We start from the raw sequence: 24,202 nt of genomic DNA, 5'->3' as shown, positions 1-24,202 counted from the left end.
CATTCATGTCACCTAAAAGGTAAACCTGTTTCTCCATCACAGCTCTGATGATTCAGTAAGGACATCTCCTGGTTTCATCTTCATGTTTCCCTCTCACCACATATCCAAACCGACATCATGACCAGCTGTAGCTCCAGCAAACATCAGCTGATACTGGAAATTAATATTAAATAAATTCTAACAACAGCTGATCAAGCTTAAACGTGCTGCTGTTGTTTAGCGCGACATCTGCTGGTTTCCTCTTTCTGGCACAAAGTGGGCGATAAACAAACAAGAGAGAAAAGCTGATCAGCTCATCATTCAGTTCAGTTCAGTTCAGTTCATTTTTATTTCAAACATTTCAAACATGTGCCTTCACAATCATTACAAAATATCATTCCATTATTTGTTTGAAAAGGAGTAGGCTGAAGTATTTACTTATTTGTCCCTACCCCCTCAAGTTTTACCTCTCATTCATTTAATTTTTTTTTGTCTTAAATTAAACAAACAACATATGAAACATATAAACATATGAAGTAAAACAAAACATAACATACATAAATCAAAAACAAGAAATTAGCAAGCCCCACCACAGTATAGTTTCTTTCATATGAAAAATACAGAATGTGTATATTTGCAGATACACAAGTTATGGAAAAACAACAAACCAAAACAAAACAAAAAAACAACCAAAAAAGAACCGCAACACCATTTCCAGCAACATTACCGTCCTGGGTTAACCCCGTTTTCTTCATTCTTATACTTATTTAAAATTAGGTTTTTATATTTTACTTTAAACTGTTTTATGTTTTGACTGTCTTTTATTTCTTCTGTTAGACTGTTCCATAATTTAACTCCTGCAATTGAGATTGACATAGTTCTTAAAGTTGTTCTAGCACTTTGTATTTTTAAATTCCATTTCCCTCTTAAGTTATACCCACCTTCTCTTTCTATGAACAATTTACAGATTTCTTTGGGAAGCAATTTATTTCTGACTTTATACATTATTTGCGCTGTTTTAAGCTTCACCAAGTCTTGGAATTTAATAGCTTGCATTTTGACAAAGAGTGCATTTGTATGGTCCCTGTACCCTACATTATTTATTAATCTAATGGCCCTTTTCTGTATTATAGTTATTGTTTGTGTGTTACTTTTGTATGTGTTTCCCCAGACCTCTACACAGTAGCTCATATATGGCAGTAGTAAAGCACAGTATAAAATGTGCAGTGCTTTCTGATCCAACATATGCTTTGCTTTTCCCAGGACGGCAATGCCCCGTGCCAATTTCCCCCGAACATAAGTAATGTGTGGCTTCCAACAGAGCTTGTGGTCAATGATCACCCCAAGAAATTTTATTTCATTTACTCTTTCTAAATATACATTGTCAACACATATTTCTACTTCGATGTTTTTCTTTTGGTTTCCAAACAACATAAATTTGGTTTTATCGAGATTCAATGATAATTTATTTATATCAAACCACTTCTTTAATATCGTTAATTCCTGTGTGATCATTTCCAAAACCTGTGGCAATTCCCCACCTGCACACAGTATATTTGTGTCATCTGCAAATATTACAAACTTTAAAATCTCCGATACTCTGCAGATATCATTTAAGTACATAATAAACATTTTTGGACCCAGTACTGAACCTTGAGGTACTCCACAAGCTATATCCATCAAATTAGATTTATATTCATTTATTTGTACATATTGTTGCCTATTCCCTACATAGCTTTTTAACCATTCCAAAACCACTCCCCTAAACCCGTACTTTTCCAGTTTTTTTAATAGAATTTCATGATTAACAGTATCAAACGCCTTCTTTAGATCTAAGAAAACTCCGAGCGCATACCTCTTATTATCCATACATTCCGTTATCTTTTCCATTAAATCTATCAGTGCCAAAGCTGTTGATCTGTTGTTTCTGAACCCATACTGACTATCTGTCATTAATTCATATTTTTCCACAAAACTGTCAAATCTTTTTATGAAGAGTTTTTCCAGTATCTTAGAGAACTGGGAGAGTATTGACACTGGTCTATAGTTTGTAAAATTATGTCTTTCACCGGTTTTGTAAATGGGAATAACTTTAGCAACTTTCATTTTTTGTGGAAAAACTCCTTTTTGAAACGACAAGTTGAATATATATTTTAATGGTTTTACGATACCATCAATAACTGTCTTTACCGTTACCATATCAATATCATTCCAGTCTGTACTGGTTTTGTTCTTAAGTCCTCTAACCATGTCATAAATCTCTTTCTCTTCCACTGCTCTTAAAAACATTGAGCTACTATTCCTTTCAATATTTTCACCAGTGTCCCTTTCTATTCCATCAACCTTTATTTCTTCTGCCAGTTTTGGCCCTATGTTTACGAAGAATTCATTAAAGCCATTTACTATCTCCTCCATGTTATTAATACTTCTTGTCCCTTCTATAAAGTACCCAGGGTAATCATTATTCCTTGATTCATTTTTGATTATTCTGTTTAATACATTCCATATATCTCTTGTGTTATCTTTATTGTGTTCTAACCTTTTAATGTAATACTCTCTTTTACAGGATCTCATTATATTAGTTAATTTATTTTTGTAAGTTTTATACTTCATTTCAGTTTCTATTGTTCTCTTTTTTATGAATTCTCGATATAAGGTATTCTTTTTTTTGCTGGCATTTTGTAGTCCTTTTGTCATCCATGGTCTTCCTGCATAGTTGTGTTTCCTATTGATTTCAATTACTGGGCAGTTTTTATCAAGTAATGTGTTAAATGTTCTTAAAAATCCTTCGTAAGCTTTATTAACTTCTGTTTGTTCATACACAATATTCCAATCTTGCTTTAAAAGTTCATTTCTAAGACAATTTAAGGTCTTCTCTGTTCTTATTCTTTTGTAAATAATCTTATGTCCATCGTTGTTCACTTTATAATGGCAATTATACGATGCAAAGACTGGTAAATGGTCACTTATATCATTGATTAACAGCCCACTTTTTATCTTTCCTTCTATTATATTTGTAAATATATTATCTAATAGAGTTGCACAATGAGATGTTATTCTGGTCGGTCTTGTTATCAGTGGAAATAAACCTATGCTGTACATGGAATCAATAAATTCTTCTGTACTCTTATTATGATTTGGATTCAATAAGTCAATATTAAAGTCCCCACAAATAAACATTCTTTTCTGATTTATATTTGTAAATAAGTCCTCCATATTATCCTTAAATATCTCAATCTTAGATCCTGGTGTTCTATATATACAACTGACAATTAGGTTTTTCCTTTTTTCTATACTTATTTCCACTGATAAACATTCCATCACTCCATCAATAACAGTTGTCATTCTTCCCATTCTTTTGTACTTTAGGTTTTTATCAATGTAAAGTGCCACCCCACCTCCTTTCTTGTTGATCCTGTCTACATGAAGGAATTCATATCCATTTATTTTAAAGTCTTCTTCTTTTCCAGGAGTTATCCAGGTCTCCGATATGGCTATCACATTGAATGGCTGTTCAAACTGTCATTGATCAGTTTCATGATTGAAGTAGCAACAGAAGAGGGAGGGGGAGATGAGAGAAGAGGCAGCTGTGCAGCGTAAACACACAGAATAAATCCAGCTTTGTCTTTTTCCATTCTAGCTAAAGTTCGGGACAAACTGCGTCTCTTCTCAGCTCAATACCAAACGAATGAGGGACCATTCCATTTTTAAGGAGCCGTTGGCAACTCTACTAACTAACTAACCTTATGAATAAAATAAAGTTCACTATCAGTAACATCATAGCAACTGAACAGCTGTACAGAAACTCCTAGCTCGGGCAGTATGAGTTATTGCAACTGACGGTAAAAAGTCAGCACAACAAAAATAAACTCCACCTAAACTTAGTTTATATCTGACCCAGATAGACTGCAGGTCATAACTTCTTACCTGAAGTTCAGTTCACCTGACACTCGGACTGGCGGCTGCCTCGGGTCTCTCCTCCTCCTGCCTCCCCTTCCCTCATCCACCTGCTGGCCTCTGTGGAAGCTCCGCCATAGCCACCACCAAACAACTGAGTTATTTTTACACATCGACCTGCATCTGGCCAATCCACCACCTCTCATTGTTCATGCCCTTAATAAAATAAAATAAAAAAACAAGTCACCGGGCATATGCCCGGTATGCCCGATGGCCAGTCCAGCTATGTTAACCTGCAACCAAATCTGCAGCTCCATACAGCAATGTATGGTGGCTATGGCAGACTTTTCTGATCATATGGTGGTTATAGCAACAGTGTCGTGTTGTCCCCATGAATTTTTGAACTATTGGAAATTGAATACATCCTTGTTAGCAGACGAGTTGCTTGTGTCCGAAGTTAAATCTGAAATTAGGAAAATATTACATCTTAAGATTTTTACTACTTCTTTCTCGGAACTTTGGGAGCTTCTTAAACGACGTATGTGTCAATTTTTTAAATTTAAAGCGAGAGAATTAAATCATGCAAAGAATGTAAAATATAACGAAGATGTGTGTAGATATATATATTTAAGAAATAAGAAGGAGAAGGAAGAGGAGGAGGAAAATCAAATGACGTCTCTTAAAGAGGACATTGATCGAGTCAATAGAGAAGTTTTATTTAATATGTTGCGACGTACTGACTTTCACGGGAACAGTGATTATATGATTTTTAATAATCAAAAGAAAAGTCGGAATGACTTTATTGTCTCAATTAAGGATAAACATGGAAAGTCAGTTTTTAAAGAAGAGGGGAAAAGACAAGTAATTAGAGACTATTGTTCGGAGATGTTTTCATCCATAGTTACAAACAGCGACGCTATTAACAATTTTTTGAGTGAGGTTGAACCATTAGATTCTGTCATTTATGAAACTTTGATTGGGAAAATTAAAAGAGAGGAAGTGGAGTCAGTAATTAACCAACTTAGTACCGATAAAACACCTGGTCTGGATGGACTCCCCTCTGAATTTTACAAAACTGTGAGTAAAGAACTGTCTGAATTGTTAACTCAGTATTTTAATGAAGGAATAGAAAGAGAAACAATGGGTAAATCGTTTTATGAAGGAGTTATGTGTTTATTATATAAGAAAGGTGATAGAGAAGATATTAACAATTATAGGCAACTGACAATAATGAATGTAGATTATAAGATTTTTGCTAAAATAATTATGTCTAGACTAGAGGATGTATTAGATATTATCATTGAAAAAGAACAAACATGCGCAATTAAGGGACGATTGATGTGGGATAACTTAAGTATGTTAAGAGAAATTATTTATAATGGAAAAGACTCAGAACTCTGCATTTTAGGATTAGATCAAAGGAGGGCTTTTGATTCTGTTTCCCACTCTTATTTATGGAAAGTAATGAAAGCTTATAATTTTCCGGACCAATTTATTTCTATTATCCAATTGATTTATAAAAAGTCCCTAGTGCAAGTTAAGGTAAATGGAAAGCTCTCACCCCCTTTTAGTGCTGAGTGCGGGGTTAAACAAGGATGTCCTTTGAGTGCTGCGTTATATGTCCTTGCAATTAATCCCTTATTGAAAAGGATAAATGATGATAAACGGATCAAGGGATACGTCCTTGATAAATCCCTTAAAATCGCAGCTTTGGCGTATGCAGATGACGTGACGGTGATAATTAGAAACCAAAACGAACTGTCTTCAGTTATGGAGATATTACACCATTACGAACAGGCATCAGGTGCCAAACTGAACCAAGACAAAACTGAAGGGGTGTGGCTTGGACATCCGACCAGACAACCTAAAATGATGATCTCTCTATGTAGGGAGATTAAAATTCTGGGTATATGGATTGATAATACTGACTCTAGTTTACTAAATTGGAATAAGAAAGAAAATGAAATTAAAATGGAAATTATGAAATGGGAAAATAAAGATACAAATTATAAAACACGTATTAATATTGTAAAAACACACATAATTTCGAAACTTCTTTTCCTTGCCGCAATTTTTCCTCCCCCGAGAACAACTGTAATGAAAATAAGTAAGATGTGCATTAAATTTATCTGGGGATCCAATCGAGAAGTGACTAAGAGGAAATTTATGTACAAGAGTAGGAAGCACGGGGGCTTGGGAGCCCCAGACTTAGAGATTGTTTTGCGAATTCCTTTTATAAAAATTACTCAAAGCGCAATTTCTCGGGGTGCCCCGTGGGTTCGAGGGAAGGAGCAATTGTGGCAAAAGAAAAGAGGCAGGGCCAGAGCGGGTGTTCCATACCACAGACTTATGTTCGGTGACTTATCAAGTCAATGGGAACAATATAGTTTAAATTTTCTCCAAGATAATACGAAAAATATCTATAAAAAAATTAATGAAACCAAAAATGAAGGTGTAATTCAATATAAGTATGCAAATGAAGATGAAAACCTTTCAATAGTTAAAAATATACAAGACAAATTATTATCTGAAAGCATGAGAGACGTGGTATGGCTCATCTCGCTCGGGCGCCTCCCTGTGAGAGCGGTGGTAAAATGGAGTTGTTTTGTTACCACCATGAAATGTCCTATGACAGGTTGTGATGAAGATGAGACCCTAGAACATCTCCTATTGGATTGTTATAGGACAACTGAGATCAGGCAGAAAATGACAGAAATTGGCTATGATGTGGATGTTAATATTAAAGCAGTTAAATATGGTTTGTTTAAAGAAAAAATGTGTGACGATAAAAGGAGACTCTTTTGGTTAGTAATGTGTGTAATAAACACACATATTTGGAAAACTCGTGCCAAAGGAGTGTTAGAACAAAAGATGATAAGTAGTGATGTGGTGAGTAAACATATCATTACAGACCTTCGGAGAAGACGAACAATGGACCTGAAACTTGGGAAAGTTTTCCCCTGGAACGAATTAAAACTGTAAGTCTTGTGAGCGTTGTGTGGACTCCGATGCTAGATTTTCCTCCTTGTTTCTCCCTTTTGTATGTGCTCAAGGTTTTGTATATGTAATTGTATGTGTATGTGCATTTTATATGTAAACTTGTTTACTTTAAATAAAGTTAGAAAAAAAAAAAAGAAAAAAAAAGAAAGGGAGATCTCTAAGAAGCGACGTAAGGGTGCCTCTTCGGTGAAACACAGCTCAAAATCCCGTTTACTGGGGAGAGCAATGAAGGAGTATATGTCCTGCACATTCAGCCATGATGTTTGCAATATCAGCTCTTCAGCAACATAATCACGGGTCGGGGGGTCCCCGTCTCCGATGTACTTGAGTCTCACCCATAAATTGCTGAAGTTTGAAGAAAACGATAATGGGGCATACGGGGGCATGATTACATAACTAATAACCAATTACTCCAGTCTTTCTTTTTTTTTTTTTTTTAACTTTATTTAAAGTAAACAAGTTTACATATAAACTAAGTTTAGGTGGAGTTTATTTTTGTTGTGCTGACTTTTTACCGTCAGTTGCAATAACTCATACTGCCCGAGCTAGGAGTTTCTGTACAGCTGTTCAGTTGCTATGATGTTACTGATAGTGAACTTTATTTTATTCATAAGGTTAGTTAGTTAGTAGAGTTGCCAACGGCTCCTTAAAAATGGAATGGTCCCTCATTCGTTTGGTATTGAGCTGAGAAGAGACGCAGTTTGTCCCGAACTTTAGCTAGAATGGAAAAAGACAAAGCTGGATTTATTCTGTGTGTTTACGCTGCACAGCTGCCTCTTCTCTCATCTCCCCCTCCCTCTTCTGTTGCTACTTCAATCATGAAACTGATCAATGACAGTTTGAACAGCCATTCAATGTGATAGCCATATCGGAGACCTGGATAACTCCTGGAAAAGAAGAAGACTTTAAAATAAATGGATATGAATTCCTTCATGTAGACAGGATCAACAAGAAAGGAGGTGGGGTGGCACTTTACATTGATAAAAACCTAAAGTACAAAAGAATGGGAAGAATGACAACTGTTATTGATGGAGTGATGGAATGTTTATCAGTGGAAATAAGTATAGAAAAAAGGAAAAACCTAATTGTCAGTTGTATATATAGAACACCAGGATCTAAGATTGAGATATTTAAGGATAATATGGAGGACTTATTTACAAATATAAATCAGAAAAGAATGTTTATTTGTGGGGACTTTAATATTGACTTATTGAATCCAAATCATAATAAGAGTACAGAAGAATTTATTGATTCCATGTACAGCATAGGTTTATTTCCACTGATAACAAGACCGACCAGAATAACATCTCATTGTGCAACTCTATTAGATAATATATTTACAAATATAATAGAAGGAAAGATAAAAAGTGGGCTGTTAATCAATGATATAAGTGACCATTTACCAGTCTTTGCATCGTATAATTGCCATTATAAAGTGAACAACGATGGACATAAGATTATTTACAAAAGAATAAGAACAGAGAAGACCTTAAATTGTCTTAGAAATGAACTTTTAAAGCAAGATTGGAATATTGTGTATGAACAAACAGAAGTTAATAAAGCTTACGAAGGATTTTTAAGAACATTTAACACATTACTTGATAAAAACTGCCCAGTAATTGAAATCAATAGGAAACACAACTATGCAGGAAGACCATGGATGACAAAAGGACTACAAAATGCCAGCAAAAAAAAGAATACCTTATATCGAGAATTCATAAAAAAGAGAACAATAGAAACTGAAATGAAGTATAAAACTTACAAAAATAAATTAACTAATATAATGAGATCCTGTAAAAGAGAGTATTACATTAAAAGGTTAGAACACAATAAAGATAACACAAGAGATATATGGAATGTATTAAACAGAATAATCAAAAATGAATCAAGGAATAATGATTACCCTGGGTACTTTATAGAAGGGACAAGAAGTATTAATAACATGGAGGAGATAGTAAATGGCTTTAATGAATTCTTCGTAAACATAGGGCCAAAACTGGCAGAAGAAATAAAGGTTGATGGAATAGAAAGGGACACTGGTGAAAATATTGAAAGGAATAGTAGCTCAATGTTTTTAAGAGCAGTGGAAGAGAAAGAGATTTATGACATGGTTAGAGGACTTAAGAACAAAACCAGTACAGACTGGAATGATATTGATATGGTAACGGTAAAGACAGTTATTGATGGTATCGTAAAACCATTAAAATATATATTCAACTTGTCGTTTCAAAAAGGAGTTTTTCCACAAAAAATGAAAGTTGCTAAAGTTATTCCCATTTACAAAACCGGTGAAAGACATAATTTTACAAACTATAGACCAGTGTCAATACTCTCCCAGTTCTCTAAGATACTGGAAAAACTCTTCATAAAAAGATTTGACAGTTTTGTGGAAAAATATGAATTAATGACAGATAGTCAGTATGGGTTCAGAAACAACAGATCAACAGCTTTGGCACTGATAGATTTAATGGAAAAGATAACGGAATGTATGGATAATAAGAGGTATGCGCTCGGAGTTTTCTTAGATCTAAAGAAGGCGTTTGATACTGTTAATCATGAAATTCTATTAAAAAAACTGGAAAAGTACGGGTTTAGGGGAGTGGTTTTGGAATGGTTAAAAAGCTATGTAGGGAATAGGCAACAATATGTACAAATAAATGAATATAAATCTAATTTGATGGATATAGCTTGTGGAGTACCTCAAGGTTCAGTACTGGGTCCAAAAATGTTTATTATGTACTTAAATGATATCTGCAGAGTATCGGAGATTTTAAAGTTTGTAATATTTGCAGATGACACAAATATACTGTGTGCAGGTGGGGAATTGCCACAGGTTTTGGAAATGATCACACAGGAATTAACGATATTAAAGAAGTGGTTTGATATAAATAAATTATCATTGAATCTCGATAAAACCAAATTTATGTTGTTTGGAAACCAAAAGAAAAACATCGAAGTAGAAATATGTGTTGACAATGTATATTTAGAAAGAGTAAATGAAATAAAATTTCTTGGGGTGATCATTGACCACAAGCTCTGTTGGAAGCCACACATTACTTATGTTCGGGGGAAATTGGCACGGGGCATTGCCGTCCTGGGAAAAGCAAAGCATATGTTGGATCAGAAAGCACTGCACATTTTATACTGTGCTTTACTACTGCCATATATGAGCTACTGTGTAGAGGTCTGGGGAAACACATACAAAAGTAACACACAAACAATAACTATAATACAGAAAAGGGCCATTAGATTAATAAATAATGTAGGGTACAGGGACCATACAAATGCACTCTTTGTCAAAATGCAAGCTATTAAATTCCAAGACTTGGTGAAGCTTAAAACAGCGCAAATAATGTATAAAGTCAGAAATAAATTGCTTCCCAAAGAAATCTGTAAATTGTTCATAGAAAGAGAAGGTGGGTATAACTTAAGAGGGAAATGGAATTTAAAAATACAAAGTGCTAGAACAACTTTAAGAACTATGTCAATCTCAATTGCAGGAGTTAAATTATGGAACAGTCTAACAGAAGAAATAAAAGACAGTCAAAACATAAAACAGTTTAAAGTAAAATATAAAAACCTAATTTTAAATAAGTATAAGAATGAAGAAAACGGGGTTAACCCAGGACGGTAATGTTGCTGGAAATGGTGTTGCGGTTCTTTTTTGGTTGTTTTTTTGTTTTGTTTTGGTTTGTTGTTTTTCCATAACTTGTGTATCTGCAAATATACACATTCTGTATTTTTCATATGAAAGAAACTATACTGTGGTGGGGCTTGCTAATTTCTTGTTTTTGATTTATGTATGTTATGTTTTGTTTTACTTCATATGTTTATATGTTTCATATGTTGTTTGTTTAATTTAAGACAAAAAAAAATTAAATGAATGAGAGGTAAAACTTGAGGGGGTAGGGACAAATAAGTAAATACTTCAGCCTACTCCTTTTCAAACAAATAATGGAATGATATTTTGTAATGATTGTGAAGGCACATGTTTGAAATGTTTGAAATAAAAATGAACTGAACTGAACTGAACTGAATGATGAGCTGATCAGCTTTTCTCTCTTGTTTGTTTATCGCCCACTTTGTGCCAGAAAGAGGAAACCAGCAGATGTCGCGCTAAACAACAGCAGCACGTTTAAGCTTGATCAGCTGTTGTTAGAATTTATTTAATATTAATTTCCAGTATCAGCTGATGTTTGCTGGAGCTACAGCTGGTCATGATGTCGGTTTGGATATGTGGTGAGAGGGAAACATGAAGATGAAACCAGGAGATGTCCTTACTGAATCATCAGAGCTGTGATGGAGAAACAGGTTTACCTTTTAGGTGACATGAATGAGTTGAAGGGAAGTTATGAGCTGTTTCTGAGAGACAAATAACCCCAGGATCCTTTTTTAGGTAGCTGACAGCTGGTAACTGTGCAGGTGCGGATCTAGCAAAGTTATGCCAGGGGGCCAGGTAGGGAATTAACAGGGAGAGGGGGGCACAAAGAAATACTTTTCTTTCTTATTCTCATTTAAAATATTTAGCTTTTATTAAATAATTATCTAAATCTTACAACCAAAGTTTTTATCTGATGTCAAATGTATAGAAATCATACATATACCAACAAGACAGTGTACATCACTGTCACAACAGCGTTTGTTTTCATTCAAAGGCTTTATGGCTTTAATACCTGGTGGGCCGGTCTCTAGTCAAAATGCCCGATTTTCTGTCCCAGTCCAGCCCTGCAGGTTAATACTGGCAGTGTCACCATGCCAGCTGACTGTATTTCATCGTCAGCCAGTGTTGTTCTTTATCAATATTACCAAAGTTTACCATAAGGCAGCATAGAAAGTATTTACTTGCTTTCAGGTTTTATTCAAATGTTAGTCTTTTCAGTTGTTTCCCCACTTTTTTCCTGTTTCAAAATCAAACACCAGTTTGTGAGAAGATTATCTTCTTTTTTTAAATAGGCAGATAAAGTTTTACATTGGAACTGGCTAATTTGTCAATTTTTTGTTACAAATGTTCATATTTTAATATTCAAAAATGTTTTTGCCCAAAACATATGTGCACTACATGTCAGTAAAAATACTATGCAAATATTGCTGTCCTTGACTGCTGAGTAAACACTGACAAAGCACTGATTGTATCTCTTGTACTTTATCCGAGGTGTCCTCGGGAGACATCACCCGTTTCCTTCCCTCACTGGGGATGTAGGGTCTGTCTGCCGGTAGCCCAGCTGCACCCTGCAGCAGCGCTTAACAGCTGATTCCTAATGTAAATGAGGTTGAACAAGGCATGAGCCTTAACCACACAGCAGGAGAGACTGAGAGCTTTTGACTTTTTTTATTTTTTTATTTTGACTTTATACTAAGACCCTCTATTCTTGTGAATAAAACAAACACTGCTTAAGCACTCATGATAGTATATTTTGAAGGTGGATTTCAGTCCCTGACCATGTAAGGTGATATGAATGAACATACATTTCAAAATAAATCAAGATGCATAATCTACATATCCCAGTTACAGACAGTAACAGCAAGAAGGAGGTTTGCTCAGATAGGAGTGTGTGGCTCTTAAAAGAGCCGTTTTTTGGTGAAGCCGAACGCTTTGCATTTACTTGGCCTTGGCGGGCTTCTCGGTCTTTTTGGGCAGCAGCACAGCCTGGATGTTGGGCAGCACACCACCTTGAGCGATGGTGACTCCCCCCAGGAGTTTGTTGAGCTCCTCGTCGTTGCGCACAGCCAGCTGCAGGTGACGTGGGATGATACGAGTCTTCTTGTTGTCGCGGGCCGCGTTGCCAGCCAGCTCCAAGATCTCAGCGGTCAGGTACTCGAGCACAGCTGCCAGGTAAACGGGGGCGCCAGCTCCCACACGCTCCGCATAGTTGCCTTTGCGCAGCAGTCTGTGGACACGACCCACGGGGAACTGAAGCCCGGCACGGGATGAGCGAGTCTTGGCCTTAGCTCTGGCTTTGCCTCCAGTCTTTCCGCGTCCACTCATTTTGACAGGTTCTTCTCTTCGTAGTATCAACACTCAAAAGAAATGTGGCCTGATCGGCTCAAAGCCTCGCTTATATTTCCGCAGAGCGCGCGCAGCTTCGTCACGCACCAATCGCAGAGAGGCTTGCGGCAGCGCGCAATTACAATGCACTTTTCTCCAATGAGAAGCACACACCGAGGCGGGGCGGTGCTCCTCTGAACGGTGCTGAGCACCACGTGGAGCCCCTCACCAATCATGAGCCGGGGAGGCACCGCGTCACAGACACACACAGTTTAAGAGCAGCGAGTCTCCTCTGTTTGCTACAAAATCTGCCCTTAACACAGGAAAAGAAAAGTGAGAAACAATGGCAAGAACCAAGCAGACCGCTCGCAAGTCTACTGGCGGCAAAGCCCCCAGGAAGCAGCTCGCCACTAAGGCTGCCCGTAAGAGCGCCCCGGCCACCGGAGGCGTCAAGAAGCCTCACCGTTACAGGCCCGGTACCGTGGCTCTGCGCGAGATCCGCCGTTACCAGAAATCCACCGAGCTGCTCATCCGCAAGCTGCCCTTCCAGCGCCTGGTCCGCGAGATCGCTCAGGACTTCAAGACCGACCTGCGCTTCCAGAGCTCTGCCGTTATGGCTCTGCAAGAGGCCAGTGAGGCTTACCTGGTCGGTCTCTTCGAGGACACAAACCTGTGCGCCATCCACGCCAAGCGGGTCACCATCATGCCCAAAGACATCCAGCTGGCTCGCCGCATCCGCGGAGAGAGAGCTTAAGCTACTCGCTCACCTACAAACAACGGCTCTTTTCAGAGCCACCTCCCTCCCACCAAGAGCTCGCTCCTTTCTTACTATTACATCAATATTATAGTCACACTTTAATCTTCATGCTCTTTCTATACCAGAAACTACAGTCAGCATGAACGTGGAAATCACTGACTTCAGTTACAAAAATGCTTCATTAATTTTTAGCATGAATTGTTCTATCCTTAAATGTCTCCCTCCTTTACTTATTTACTTTTTTTTTTTTTTTTTTATAAATACTATGGACATGCCAGTAAGCCTAACATGTTAACATTAGTGTACAGAGGCTGTTAAATTTATGTCTAATGTTAAAATGTTGGTGACACAATTTCATCCTAATGGTACTGACATAGTCATAGGGTTAATTTTTGAGACAAAATATCATGAGGTCGTCATGCTTCTGCAAATATTCCACCTTGTAGTGCAGTTTGCACAAACGGTTTTAAAAATGCACTCACCCTACAAACATTACTGATGAGTCAAGATCTACACAAAGTGACAGAAACACTGAAGCAGCTACCCATTTTATTCTTATTGTCATGTATGTCCTATTTGTCAGGTGATAGAAGAACCAACAGAGAGTAATGGTGATACAAGATCACAGGTGAAATTGGAGGATGACTTGGTGGTTCATTACTGTTTTTGAAGCACATGTGTGACTGCATGTATTTGGAATGTCTCCCTGTTATTTATTAGGTGACAGAGGCAGCTCTGCCATGTTGTAGCTCGGACTGAGGTGAAGAGGCGAGGTCACGGGTGACTGACTGATGATTTGGTGCTATAGATTAACTAGTATTTATTATCGTGACAATTGTCAGGCTGCTTTTAGTCATCCCAGTATCCTCGGCTGAGGCTGAAAGAAGCTTCAGTGCTCTCACAAGACTAAAAACGAGATCAACAATGACTCAAATGAGATTAAACAATGCTACTGTAGGCCATGTTCACCAGGAGAGACTGGACAGTATATAAAACCAATATGCCAGCAGTTTATCTCAGTTAACGAGAGGAGCAGGCATGTGTTTGGCTCCTTCACATAGTGGACATTGAGTTGTTGTGTGGGGCACCAGTAGTCCATGTCTGTTGCTGTAACAGGAGTTCATGTTTAGAATAAAAAAATCCCAGCTCACTTATTTGATAGGGGCAATAGTGTGCATAAAATGTTGCACAATGTTGCTGAGAGATCTTTTACTTTGTGGTAATCTTAGATGAGTAGTTTTATGGACAAAAACCACCAGGTCATTCAGTGTTCCCTTAGTGCTAATGTATAAGAGATGTTGGTGTATTATAACTGAAGTAATGTTGTTAAGTCCTTAAAGTCATATTCTTTTATTGTCATCACTGTATTTGAAGCTAATTTTATTTTGTATGATACCTGATTTACTATGATGGAATATGGCTGAAGTAAACTAAAGTCTACAATTCTTAGTCATTTGTTTAATAGTAATTTGACATTATATAATTCACATATAAAACTATGAATTGTACTTTTAAATGGTTTAAAAGCATGTAGAACAGCATATGTAGGCAAGTATATTTCTCCTCTTTTTATCAAGAAGCAAAGACAAAAGCAGGGCAGTGTTCGGTGGTTGAATCATCCGTCCCCCACCAATGCCAAAACCAAATCTATGCTCTTGCCAGAATCGTCCCCCGCCACCTGCAGCTGGCCGTCCGCAACGATGAAGAGCTGAACAAGCTGCTGGGCTGAGTGACGATCGCTCAGGGTGGTGTGCTGCCCAACATGCAGGCCAAGAAGACTGAGAAAGGGACAACAACTTCACATTAGAAAGGTAGCCAGTCTTTAAGTGATGACGTGACGAATCCTGCTTCCGGGCCTAAAGTAGTCTGTGTTCAATATGGCTTTTGTGTTGTTAACATGTTTAATGTTATGTATTTTCTTCTATTTAATCTCAAAAAGCTCCTAAAAACAGTCAGTGATCACTGTTGGCCTTCCTCGGCTTTTATTACTGCCAATCATTTTAAAGCTCAATTTTTAAACCCTTATGATGTAACTACAGCCCAGCCCATGCAGCAGTATATGAATGACTAACCTCGTATTGTGGATGAATTATCTCAGTTGTTGTATATATATATGTATATATATATATATATATATATATATATATATATGTATATATATATATATATATATATATATATATACATACATAAATACATACATACATACATACATACATATATACACACATACACATATACATATATACACATATACATACATATATATACATATACATACATGTGATCTTACGTAAATTCAGTAAGATCATAATTCACGTCGGCAGTAATGACACCCGGTTACGCCAATCGGAGGTCACTAAAATCAATATTGAATCGGTGTGCAACTTTGCCAAAACAATGTCGGACTCTGTAGTTTTCTCTGGTCCCCTCCCCAATCAGACCAGGAGTGACATGTTTAGCCGCATGTTCTCCTTAAATTGCTGGCTGTCTGAGTGGTGTCCCAGAAACGATGTGGGCTTCATAGATAATTGGCAAACCTTCTGGAGGAAACCTGGTCTTGTTAGGAGAGACGGCATCCATCCCACTTTGGATGGAGCAGCTCTCATTTCTAGAAATATGGACAAATTTATTAAACCCCCCAAAATATGACTATCCAGAGTTGGGACCAGGAAGCAGAGTTGCAGTCTTACACGCCCCTCTGCAGCTTCTCTCCTCCTGCTACCCCCCCCCCAAAAAAAAAAAAAAACCATCTCCATAGAGACTGTGTCGGCTCCCAAACAGACAAAAAACTAACTAAAAACCAGCAACAAACAACTTAAACATAAACAATTACAAAGAAAGAACAATAAAGTATCCACATCTGAACCAAAGAGTAAAACAGTGAAATGTGGATTATTAAATATTAGGTCTCTCTCCTCCAAGTCTCTGTTAGTACATGACTTAATAATTGATCAACAAATTGATTTACTCTACCTTACAGAAACCTGGTTGCAGCAGGATGATTATGTTAGTTTAAATGAATCAACACCCCCGAGTCATTCTAACTACCAGAAATCTCGAAGCACAAGCCGAGGGGGCGGTGTGGCAGCAATTTTTCACACCAGCCTATCAATTAATGAAAGACCAAGACAGACTTTTAATTCATTTGAAAGCCTGATGCTTAGCCTCGTCCACCCCAGCTGTAAAACTCAGAAACCAGTCTTACTTGTTATCATCTATCGTCCACCTGGGCCTTACACAGAGTTTCTGTCTGATTTCTCAGACTTTATATCTAATTTAGTTCTGAGCTCAGATAAAATAATTATTGTGGGTGATTTTAACATCCATGTAGATGCTAAAAATGACAGCCTCAACATGGCATTTAATCTGTTATTAGACTCAATTGGTTTCTCTCAAAATGTAAAAGAACCCACCCACCACTTTAATCACACTCTAGATCTTGTTTTAACATATGGCATAGAAACTGAACATTTAACAGTGTTTCCTGCAAACCCTCTCCTGTCTGATCATTTCCTGATAACATTTACATTTACAATAATTGATTACACAGCGGTGGAGAGTAGACTTTATCAAAGTAGATGTCTTTCTGAAAGCGCTGTAACTAAGTTTAAGAATATAATCCACCCACTGTTATCATCTTCAATGCCCTGTACCAACACAGAGCAGAGCAGCTATCTGAACACTACCCCAACAGAGGTCGATTATCTTGTTAATAATTTCACCTCCTCACTACGTACGACTCTGGATACTGTAGCTCCTGTGAAAACTAAGGTCTCTAATCAGAAGTACCTGACTCCGTGGTATAATTCTCAAACACGTACCCTAAAGCAGATGACTCGTAATCTGGAGAGGAAATGGCGTGTCACAAATTTAGAGGATCATCATTTAGCCTGGAGAAATAGTTTGCTGCTTTATAAGAAAGCCCTCCGCAAAGCCAGAACATCTTACTATTCATCACTGATTGAAGAAAATAAGAACAACCCCAGATTTCTCTTCAGCACTGTAGCCAGGCTGACAAAAAGTCAGAGCTCTTTTGAGCCAACAATCCCTTTAACGTTAACTAGTAATGACTTCATGAACTTCTTCACAAATAAAATCTTTATCATTAGAGAAAAAATTACCAGTAATCATCCCACAGATGTAATATTATCTACAGCTACTCTTAGTACCATTGATGTTAAGTTAGACTCTTTTTCTCTAATTGATCTTTCTGAGTTAACTTCAATAATTACTTCCTCCAAACCATCAACGTGTCTTTTAGACCCCATTCCTACAAAACTGCTCAAAGAAGTCCTGCCATTAATTAATTCTTCGATCTTAAATATAATCAACCTATCTCTAATGATCGGCTATGTACCACAGGCCTTCAAGCTAGCTGTAGTTAAACCTTTACTCAAAAAGCCATCTCTAGACCCAGCAGTCTTAGCTAATTATAGGCCAATCTCCAACCTTCCTTTCATATCAAAAATCCTTGAAAGAGTAGTTGTCAAACAGCTAACAGATCATCTGCAGAGGAATGGTTTATTTGAAGAGTTTCAGTCAGGTTTCAGAGCTCATCACAGCACAGAAACAGCTTTAGTGAAGGTTACAAATGATCTTCTTATGGCCTCTGACAGTGGACTCATCTCTGTGCTTGTCCTGCTAGACCTTAGTGCAGCATTCGATACTGTCGACCATAATATCCTATTAGAGCGATTAGAACATGCTGTAGGTATTACAGGTACTGCGCTGCAGTGGTTTGTATCATATCTATCTAATAGACTCCAATTTGTTCATGTAAATGGAGAGTCCTCTTCACACACTGAGGTTAATTATGGAGTTCCACAGGGTTCAGTGCTAGGACCAATTCTGTTTACATTATACATGCTTCCCTTAGGCAGTATCATTAGAAGACATAGCATACATTTTCACTGCTATGCAGATGACACCCAGCTCTATCTGTCCATGAAGCCAGATAACGCACACCAATTAGTTAAACTGCAGGAATGTCTTACAGACATAAAGACCTGGATGGCCGCTAACTTTCTGCTTCTTAATTCAGATAAAACTGAGGTTATTGTACTTGGCCCTGAAAAGCCTAGAAATATGGTATCTAACCAGATTCTTACCCTGGATGGCATTACCTTGGCCTCCAGTAACGCTGTGAGGAACCTTGGAGTCATTTTTGACCAGGACATGTCCTTCAATGCACATATTAAACAAATATGTAAGACTGCATTCTTCCATTTGCGCAGCATCTCTAAAATTAGAAATATCCTGTCTCAGAGTGACGCTGAAAAACTAGTTCATGCATTTATTACTTCCAGGCTGGACTACTGTAATTCATTATTATCAGGATGTCCAAAAAACTCACTGAAAAGCCTTCAGCTAATCCAAAATGCTGCAGCAAGAGTACTGACAGGGACTAGAAAGAGAGAGCATATTTCTCCTGTTTTGGCTTCCCTTCATTGGCTTCCTGTTAAATCCAGAATTGAATTCAAAATCCTGCTCCTAACATACAAGGTCTTAAATAATCAGGCCCCATCTTATCTTAATGACCTTGTAGTACCATATCACCCTATTAGAGCACTTCGCTCTCGCTCTGCAGGCCTACTTGTTGTTCCTAGAGTATTTAAAAGTAGAATGGGAGGGAGAGCCTTCAGTTTTCAGGCCCCTCTTCTGTGGAACCAGCTTCCAGTTTGGATTCAGGAGACAGACACTATCTCTACTTTCAAGATTAGGCTTAAAACTTTCCTTTTTGCTAAAGCATATAGTTAGGGCTGGACCAGGTGACCCTGAATCCTCCCTTAGTTATGCTGCAATAGACATAGGCTGCCGGGGGATTCCCATGATGCATTGAGTTTTTCCTTTCCAGTCACCTTTCTCGCTCACTATGTATTAACAGACCTCTCTGCATTGAATCATATCTGTTATTAACCTCTGTCTCTCTTCCACAGCATGTCTTTTATCCTGTCTTCCTTCTCTCACCCCAACCAGTCGCAGCAGGTGGCCGCCCCTCCCTGAGCCTGGTTCTGCCGGAGGTTTCTTCCTGTTAAAAGGGAGTTTTTCCTTCCCACTGTTGCCAAAGTGCTTGCTCATAGGGGGTCATATGATTGTTGGGTTTTTCCTCTGTATCTATGAAGCGCCTTGAGGCGACTTATGTTGTGATTTGGCGCTATATAAATAAAATTGAATTGAATTGAATTGAATATACATGCATATACATATATATATACACATATATAAAACACTCAGCACGCCCCTGCGGGCGGTTTATCCTCCAAGCTCGGGTCCTCTACCAGAGGCCTGGGAGCTTGAGGGTCCTGCGCAGTATCTCAGCTGTTCCCAGGACTGCGCTCTTCTGGACAGAGATCTCCGATGTTATTCCCGGGATCTGCTGGAGCCACTCGCCTAGCTTGGGAGTCACCGCACCTAGTGCTCCGATTACCACGGGGACCACTGTTACCTTCACCCTCCACATCCTCTCGAGCTCTTCTCTGAGCCCTTGGTATTTCTCCAGCTTCTCGTGTTCCTTCTTCCTGATATTGCTGTCATTCGGAACCGCTACATCGATCACTACGGCCGTCTTCTTCTGTTTATCTACCACCACTATGTCCGGTTGGTTAGCCACCACCATTTTGTCCGTCTGTATCTGGAAGTCCCACAGGATCTTAGCTCGGTCATTCTGCACCACCCTTGGGGGCATCTCCCATTTTGACCTCGGGACTTCCGGGTTATACTCGGCACAGATGTTCCTGTACACTATGCCGGCCACTTGGTTATGGCGCTCCATGTATGCCTTGCCTGCTAGCATCTTGCACCCTGCTGTTATGTGCTGGATTGTCTCTGGGACATCTTTATACAGCCTGCACCTGGGGTCTTGCCTGGTGTGATAGACCCCAGCCTCTATGGATCTTGTGCTCAGATATATACACATACACACACGCTTTCAATTGTGTAATTTAAGTGATCTAGGTAGCTCTGTTTTTGAAGTTCAGTTAACACTAGAAATTTGTTTTGGAGTTTGTACATGTTTTGTCTCTAGGAGCCACCGCATATATTTATATACAAAAATAAATAGAACCACTTTTTTACGTTAGTAATTCCTTTTGTGCATAGTTTTATATTATTGCTAATAATAAATTAAAGCAACAAAATAACCCGAAGAGCCGGGTCTCTAACAAGAGCCAGAAATCCCATCACTAATGCTCGCACGTCAACATGGGCGGGTATCTCTCTCAGGTGCACCAGTGCAGTCCACCATCATGCAGTACAATATTTCCTACCTGACAATTCTCATCACCTAATGGCGTATAAGATATTCAGAGTGCAAAACAAAACACAAAAAGGCAGTAAAAAGTGACAAAAACAAAAAGATGGCAGAACAACGCTCTTAAAGAGAAGTGTGTGGCTCTTAAAAGAGCCGTTTGATGGATTAGGGCGACTGAGTTTAACCGCCAAAGCCGTACAGAGTGCGGCCCTGCCTCTTCAGAGCATACACCACATCCATGGCGGTCACAGTCTTCCTCTTAGCGTGCTCCGTGTAGGTAACAGCATCACGGATGACGTTCTCCAAAAACACCTTCAGCACTCCGCGGGTCTCCTCGTAGATCAGACCGGAGATACGCTTCACTCCGCCACGGCGAGCCAGACGACGGATCGCGGGTTTGGTGATACCCTGGATGTTATCACGGAGCACCTTACGGTGACGCTTGGCGCCTCCTTTCCCGAGTCCTTTGCCACCTTTGCCTCTTCCACTCATGGTTATAATTTCTTCTCTGAACGAGCAAAGTCGAATGAAGTTAAACTCCACGGAGCCGTGTTATTATGTGTGCTCGGCGGACGTAAGAGAAAACAGACGGTGTGACGGCGACTCGAAGCTCAGCGGCTCCGCCCACTCTTCTATTTTCTAAATGTGGAAATGTGGTCTTTTGTTAAATGACAAATTAAGTCTAACCGAAGGGAGACTCACACCAAATCACACACAATGTCTGAGTGGAGTTCACATTTTTATTTCAAACTAAACCCAAGTGTCCGTATTTGTAACAAAAACCACACACCCTCTTAACGTTTCACCCAGAGTCTAGCATAAGTGTTGAACTACATCAAAACGATTAACACATGTATAGATCACACACACGGAGGATGTCACTGTAGTTTGAAATGTGAAACTGAAACGAATCGCGTTTATTTATTGTATTTGTAATCCTGTCCAGGATTTTACGATCAGAATTGTGATTTGAAGCCAAACATTTGCCTCACCAGGATGAGCTCAATAAGCTCTTGTTCACATGTCATTATTTCTGAGAAACCCACAAGTGTATTTATTCAGTGCTTTTCGCAGACAAGGGACCACAAAACATGACCCCCCCCCAAAAAAAAAAAACAACAAAAAAACAAAAACAAAAAGAAAACAAAACAAAACAAAACAAAAAAAACTACAAAACCAAACCAACCAAATAGTAATAATGCTAAATGATATAGTGATGGCGTTAGGACTGTTCTGGTCAGGTGGTCCATCATTAAGTCCTTGAAATTAGTGATGGGTCGTTCGCGAACGAAATGGCTCTTAGAGCCGGCTCTTTGACGTGAACGACGCGAGCCGGCTCCTTATCGCGAGCCGTCACGTGGTTTTTTTTTTTTTTTTCTCTCAGCCTCTCTCTCGCACTTTTTTTCCGCTTCACTCTGCACGCGAGCCTTGTGCTTTACGCTGGGCAGAGGGGGGAGGGGCGGTAGTTACACTCAGTAGCACAGGAACAGAGCCAGAGAGAGAGAAAGAGAGGCAGGGACAACAACATTAGAAAGGTATAGTAATCATCCACAACTATTTTCGGTTGCAGATGATAAAGGATTGAGAAAGTTTATTCATGCAGGTCCATATGACAGAGAATGTGCATGTTCTTTTAGTTTTCATATTATAATTTATATTTAATTGTGTTGTGGTTTGCAGTGTTTTGTGTTCTTTTCACTTTAAATTTGTGAAAGGAAAAAGCTGAAAATTGAAATAGTTAAAACTTGAAATGTGAATAGTTGATTTTTATATTATATGATTTATTTATTACATTTTATGTGGAGTGAATAAATAAAAGTATATTTACGGTGGCCCCTAGAGACAAAGCACATACAAACTTCAAATCACGTACGAACTCTGAAGCATGTACAAACTCCAAAACATGTAAAAACACGTACAAACTCCAAAACACGTAAAAACACGTACAAACTCCGAAGCACGTAAAAACTCAGAAGCACATAAAAACTCAAAACACGTACAAAAGACAACAGAAGTGCTCCAGGATGCTGGGCGCAGTGTTGAGCCTTTGTTATCTTGTGGCTACACAAGCCAGCAAGTACCAACGACCGGATTTGGTGTGTCGTAGTAACAGGTAAATGAACTTTTTTTTAAATTATTTGAATATATATATGAGTGCCTGTGTATAAATACACAAACAATACACACATGCTTTCAATTGTGTAATTTAAGTGATCTAGTAGCTCTGCTTTGGAAGTTCAGTTCATGCTAGAAATGTGTTTTGGAGTTTGTACGTGTTTTGTCTCTAGGGGCCACCGCATATATTTATATATAAATAAAACCACTTGTTTTTATGTTAGTAATTCCTTTTGTGCATAATTTTATATTATTGTTAATAATAAATTAATTAAAGCAACAAAACAACCTGAAGAGCCGGTTCGGAGCCGAAAGAGCCGGCTCTTTTTAGTGAGCCGAACCGAAAGAGCCGGATCTCTAAAAAGAGCCGGAAATCCCATCACTACTTGAAATTTCTCTCTTCTTTTTTTTTTTTATTCAAAGCATACAAGAGTAACACAAGCTGTAATTTATGTTTCACCATCATGACAGCTACAAATTAAATAAAGTCAGGACATGTACGCTTTAGAAGAGATGTGTGGCTCTGAAAAGAGCCGTTGTTCGGGATTAAGTAAAGATGCAGTTTACTTGGAGCTCGTGTACTTGGTGACGGCCTTTGTGCCCTCAGACACTGCGTGCTTGGCCAGCTCACCGGGAAGAAGCAGGCGAACTGCGGTCTGGATCTCCCTGGAGGTGATGGTGGAGCGCTTGTTGTAGTGGGCCAGGCGGGAGGCTTCAGCGGCGATACGCTCGAAGATGTCATTGACGAACGAATTCATGATGCTCATGGCCTTAGACGAGATGCCGGTGTCGGGGTGGACCTGCTTAAGCACCTTGTACACGTAGATGGCGTAGCTCTCCTTCCTGGTCTTTCTCTTCTTCTTGCCGCCCTTGCCGGCGGTCTTGGTCACGGCTTTCTTGGAGCCCTTTTTGGGCGCTGACTTGGCGGGTTCCGGCATTTTCTTACTTCACTTCCTCACAGCGGAGAATGTGCTCGTCAGCTGAGAGTGGCTCTTTTATTTCCGCTGTATGCAAATAAGGCTGTGCTGTTCCTCGCCTGTCATTGGCCGAGCTGTTGCTCAGGTTTACACAAAGGCACACAGTCAACAGTGAAAAAAAGCACTTGAAATCTTCCACGAATCTCATTATTTACATATGAATTAGAGAACATCACCTTAGTTTTTACTATTTTATGGCATTTTACGGATGCAATGTTTCCCCTCATAACGTCAAAGTT

General features: G+C 38.7%; 4 protein-coding genes across 4 annotated transcripts; 1 reads left to right on the top strand and 3 right to left on the bottom strand.

Moving 5' to 3' along the window:
* Positions 1–12,170: 12,170 nt before the first annotated feature.
* On the bottom strand, positions 12,171–12,915 carry LOC146649687 (histone H2A-like). Its single transcript, XM_085386298.1, has one exon. It carries the CDS (start codon positions 12,860–12,862, stop codon positions 12,476–12,478), a length of 387 nt encoding a protein of 128 aa, XP_085242424.1. The 5' UTR covers positions 12,863–12,915; the 3' UTR covers positions 12,171–12,475.
* Positions 12,916–13,178: 263 nt separating this feature from the next.
* LOC146649686 (histone H3) lies at positions 13,179–13,698 on the top strand. Its single transcript, XM_085386295.1, has one exon. It carries the CDS (start codon positions 13,206–13,208, stop codon positions 13,614–13,616), a length of 411 nt encoding a protein of 136 aa, XP_085242421.1. The 5' UTR covers positions 13,179–13,205; the 3' UTR covers positions 13,617–13,698.
* Positions 13,699–19,916: 6,218 nt separating this feature from the next.
* LOC146649685 (histone H4) lies at positions 19,917–21,434 on the bottom strand. Its single transcript, XM_085386301.1, has one exon. It carries the CDS (start codon positions 21,361–21,363, stop codon positions 21,052–21,054), a length of 312 nt encoding a protein of 103 aa, XP_085242427.1. The 5' UTR covers positions 21,364–21,434; the 3' UTR covers positions 19,917–21,051.
* A 1,943-nt stretch (positions 21,435–23,377) lies between these two features.
* LOC146649684 (histone H2B 1/2) lies at positions 23,378–23,974 on the bottom strand. The gene has a single exon (XM_085386299.1). It carries the CDS (start codon positions 23,922–23,924, stop codon positions 23,550–23,552), a length of 375 nt encoding a protein of 124 aa, XP_085242425.1. The 5' UTR covers positions 23,925–23,974; the 3' UTR covers positions 23,378–23,549.
* Positions 23,975–24,202: the final 228 nt, after the last annotated feature.

This window comes from Rhamphochromis longiceps, linkage group LG17, assembly GCF_057381845.1.
Source record: "Rhamphochromis longiceps isolate RC_006_pf linkage group LG17, R_longiceps_female_GT1.1, whole genome shotgun sequence".
In the NCBI taxonomy this organism is placed as follows: domain Eukaryota; kingdom Metazoa; phylum Chordata; class Actinopteri; order Cichliformes; family Cichlidae; genus Rhamphochromis; species Rhamphochromis longiceps.
This window is presented reverse-complemented; position numbering and strand designations above follow the sequence as displayed.

Excerpts from the sequence above, each read along its gene's own strand:
- LOC146649687 (XM_085386298.1), bottom strand. The coding sequence starts at position 12,862 with ATGAGTGGACGCGGAAAGACTGGAGGCAAAGCCAGAGCTAAGGCCAAG.
- LOC146649686 (XM_085386295.1), top strand. The coding sequence starts at position 13,206 with ATGGCAAGAACCAAGCAGACCGCTCGCAAGTCTACTGGCGGCAAAGCC.
- LOC146649685 (XM_085386301.1), bottom strand. The coding sequence starts at position 21,363 with ATGAGTGGAAGAGGCAAAGGTGGCAAAGGACTCGGGAAAGGAGGCGCC.
- LOC146649684 (XM_085386299.1), bottom strand. The coding sequence starts at position 23,924 with ATGCCGGAACCCGCCAAGTCAGCGCCCAAAAAGGGCTCCAAGAAAGCC.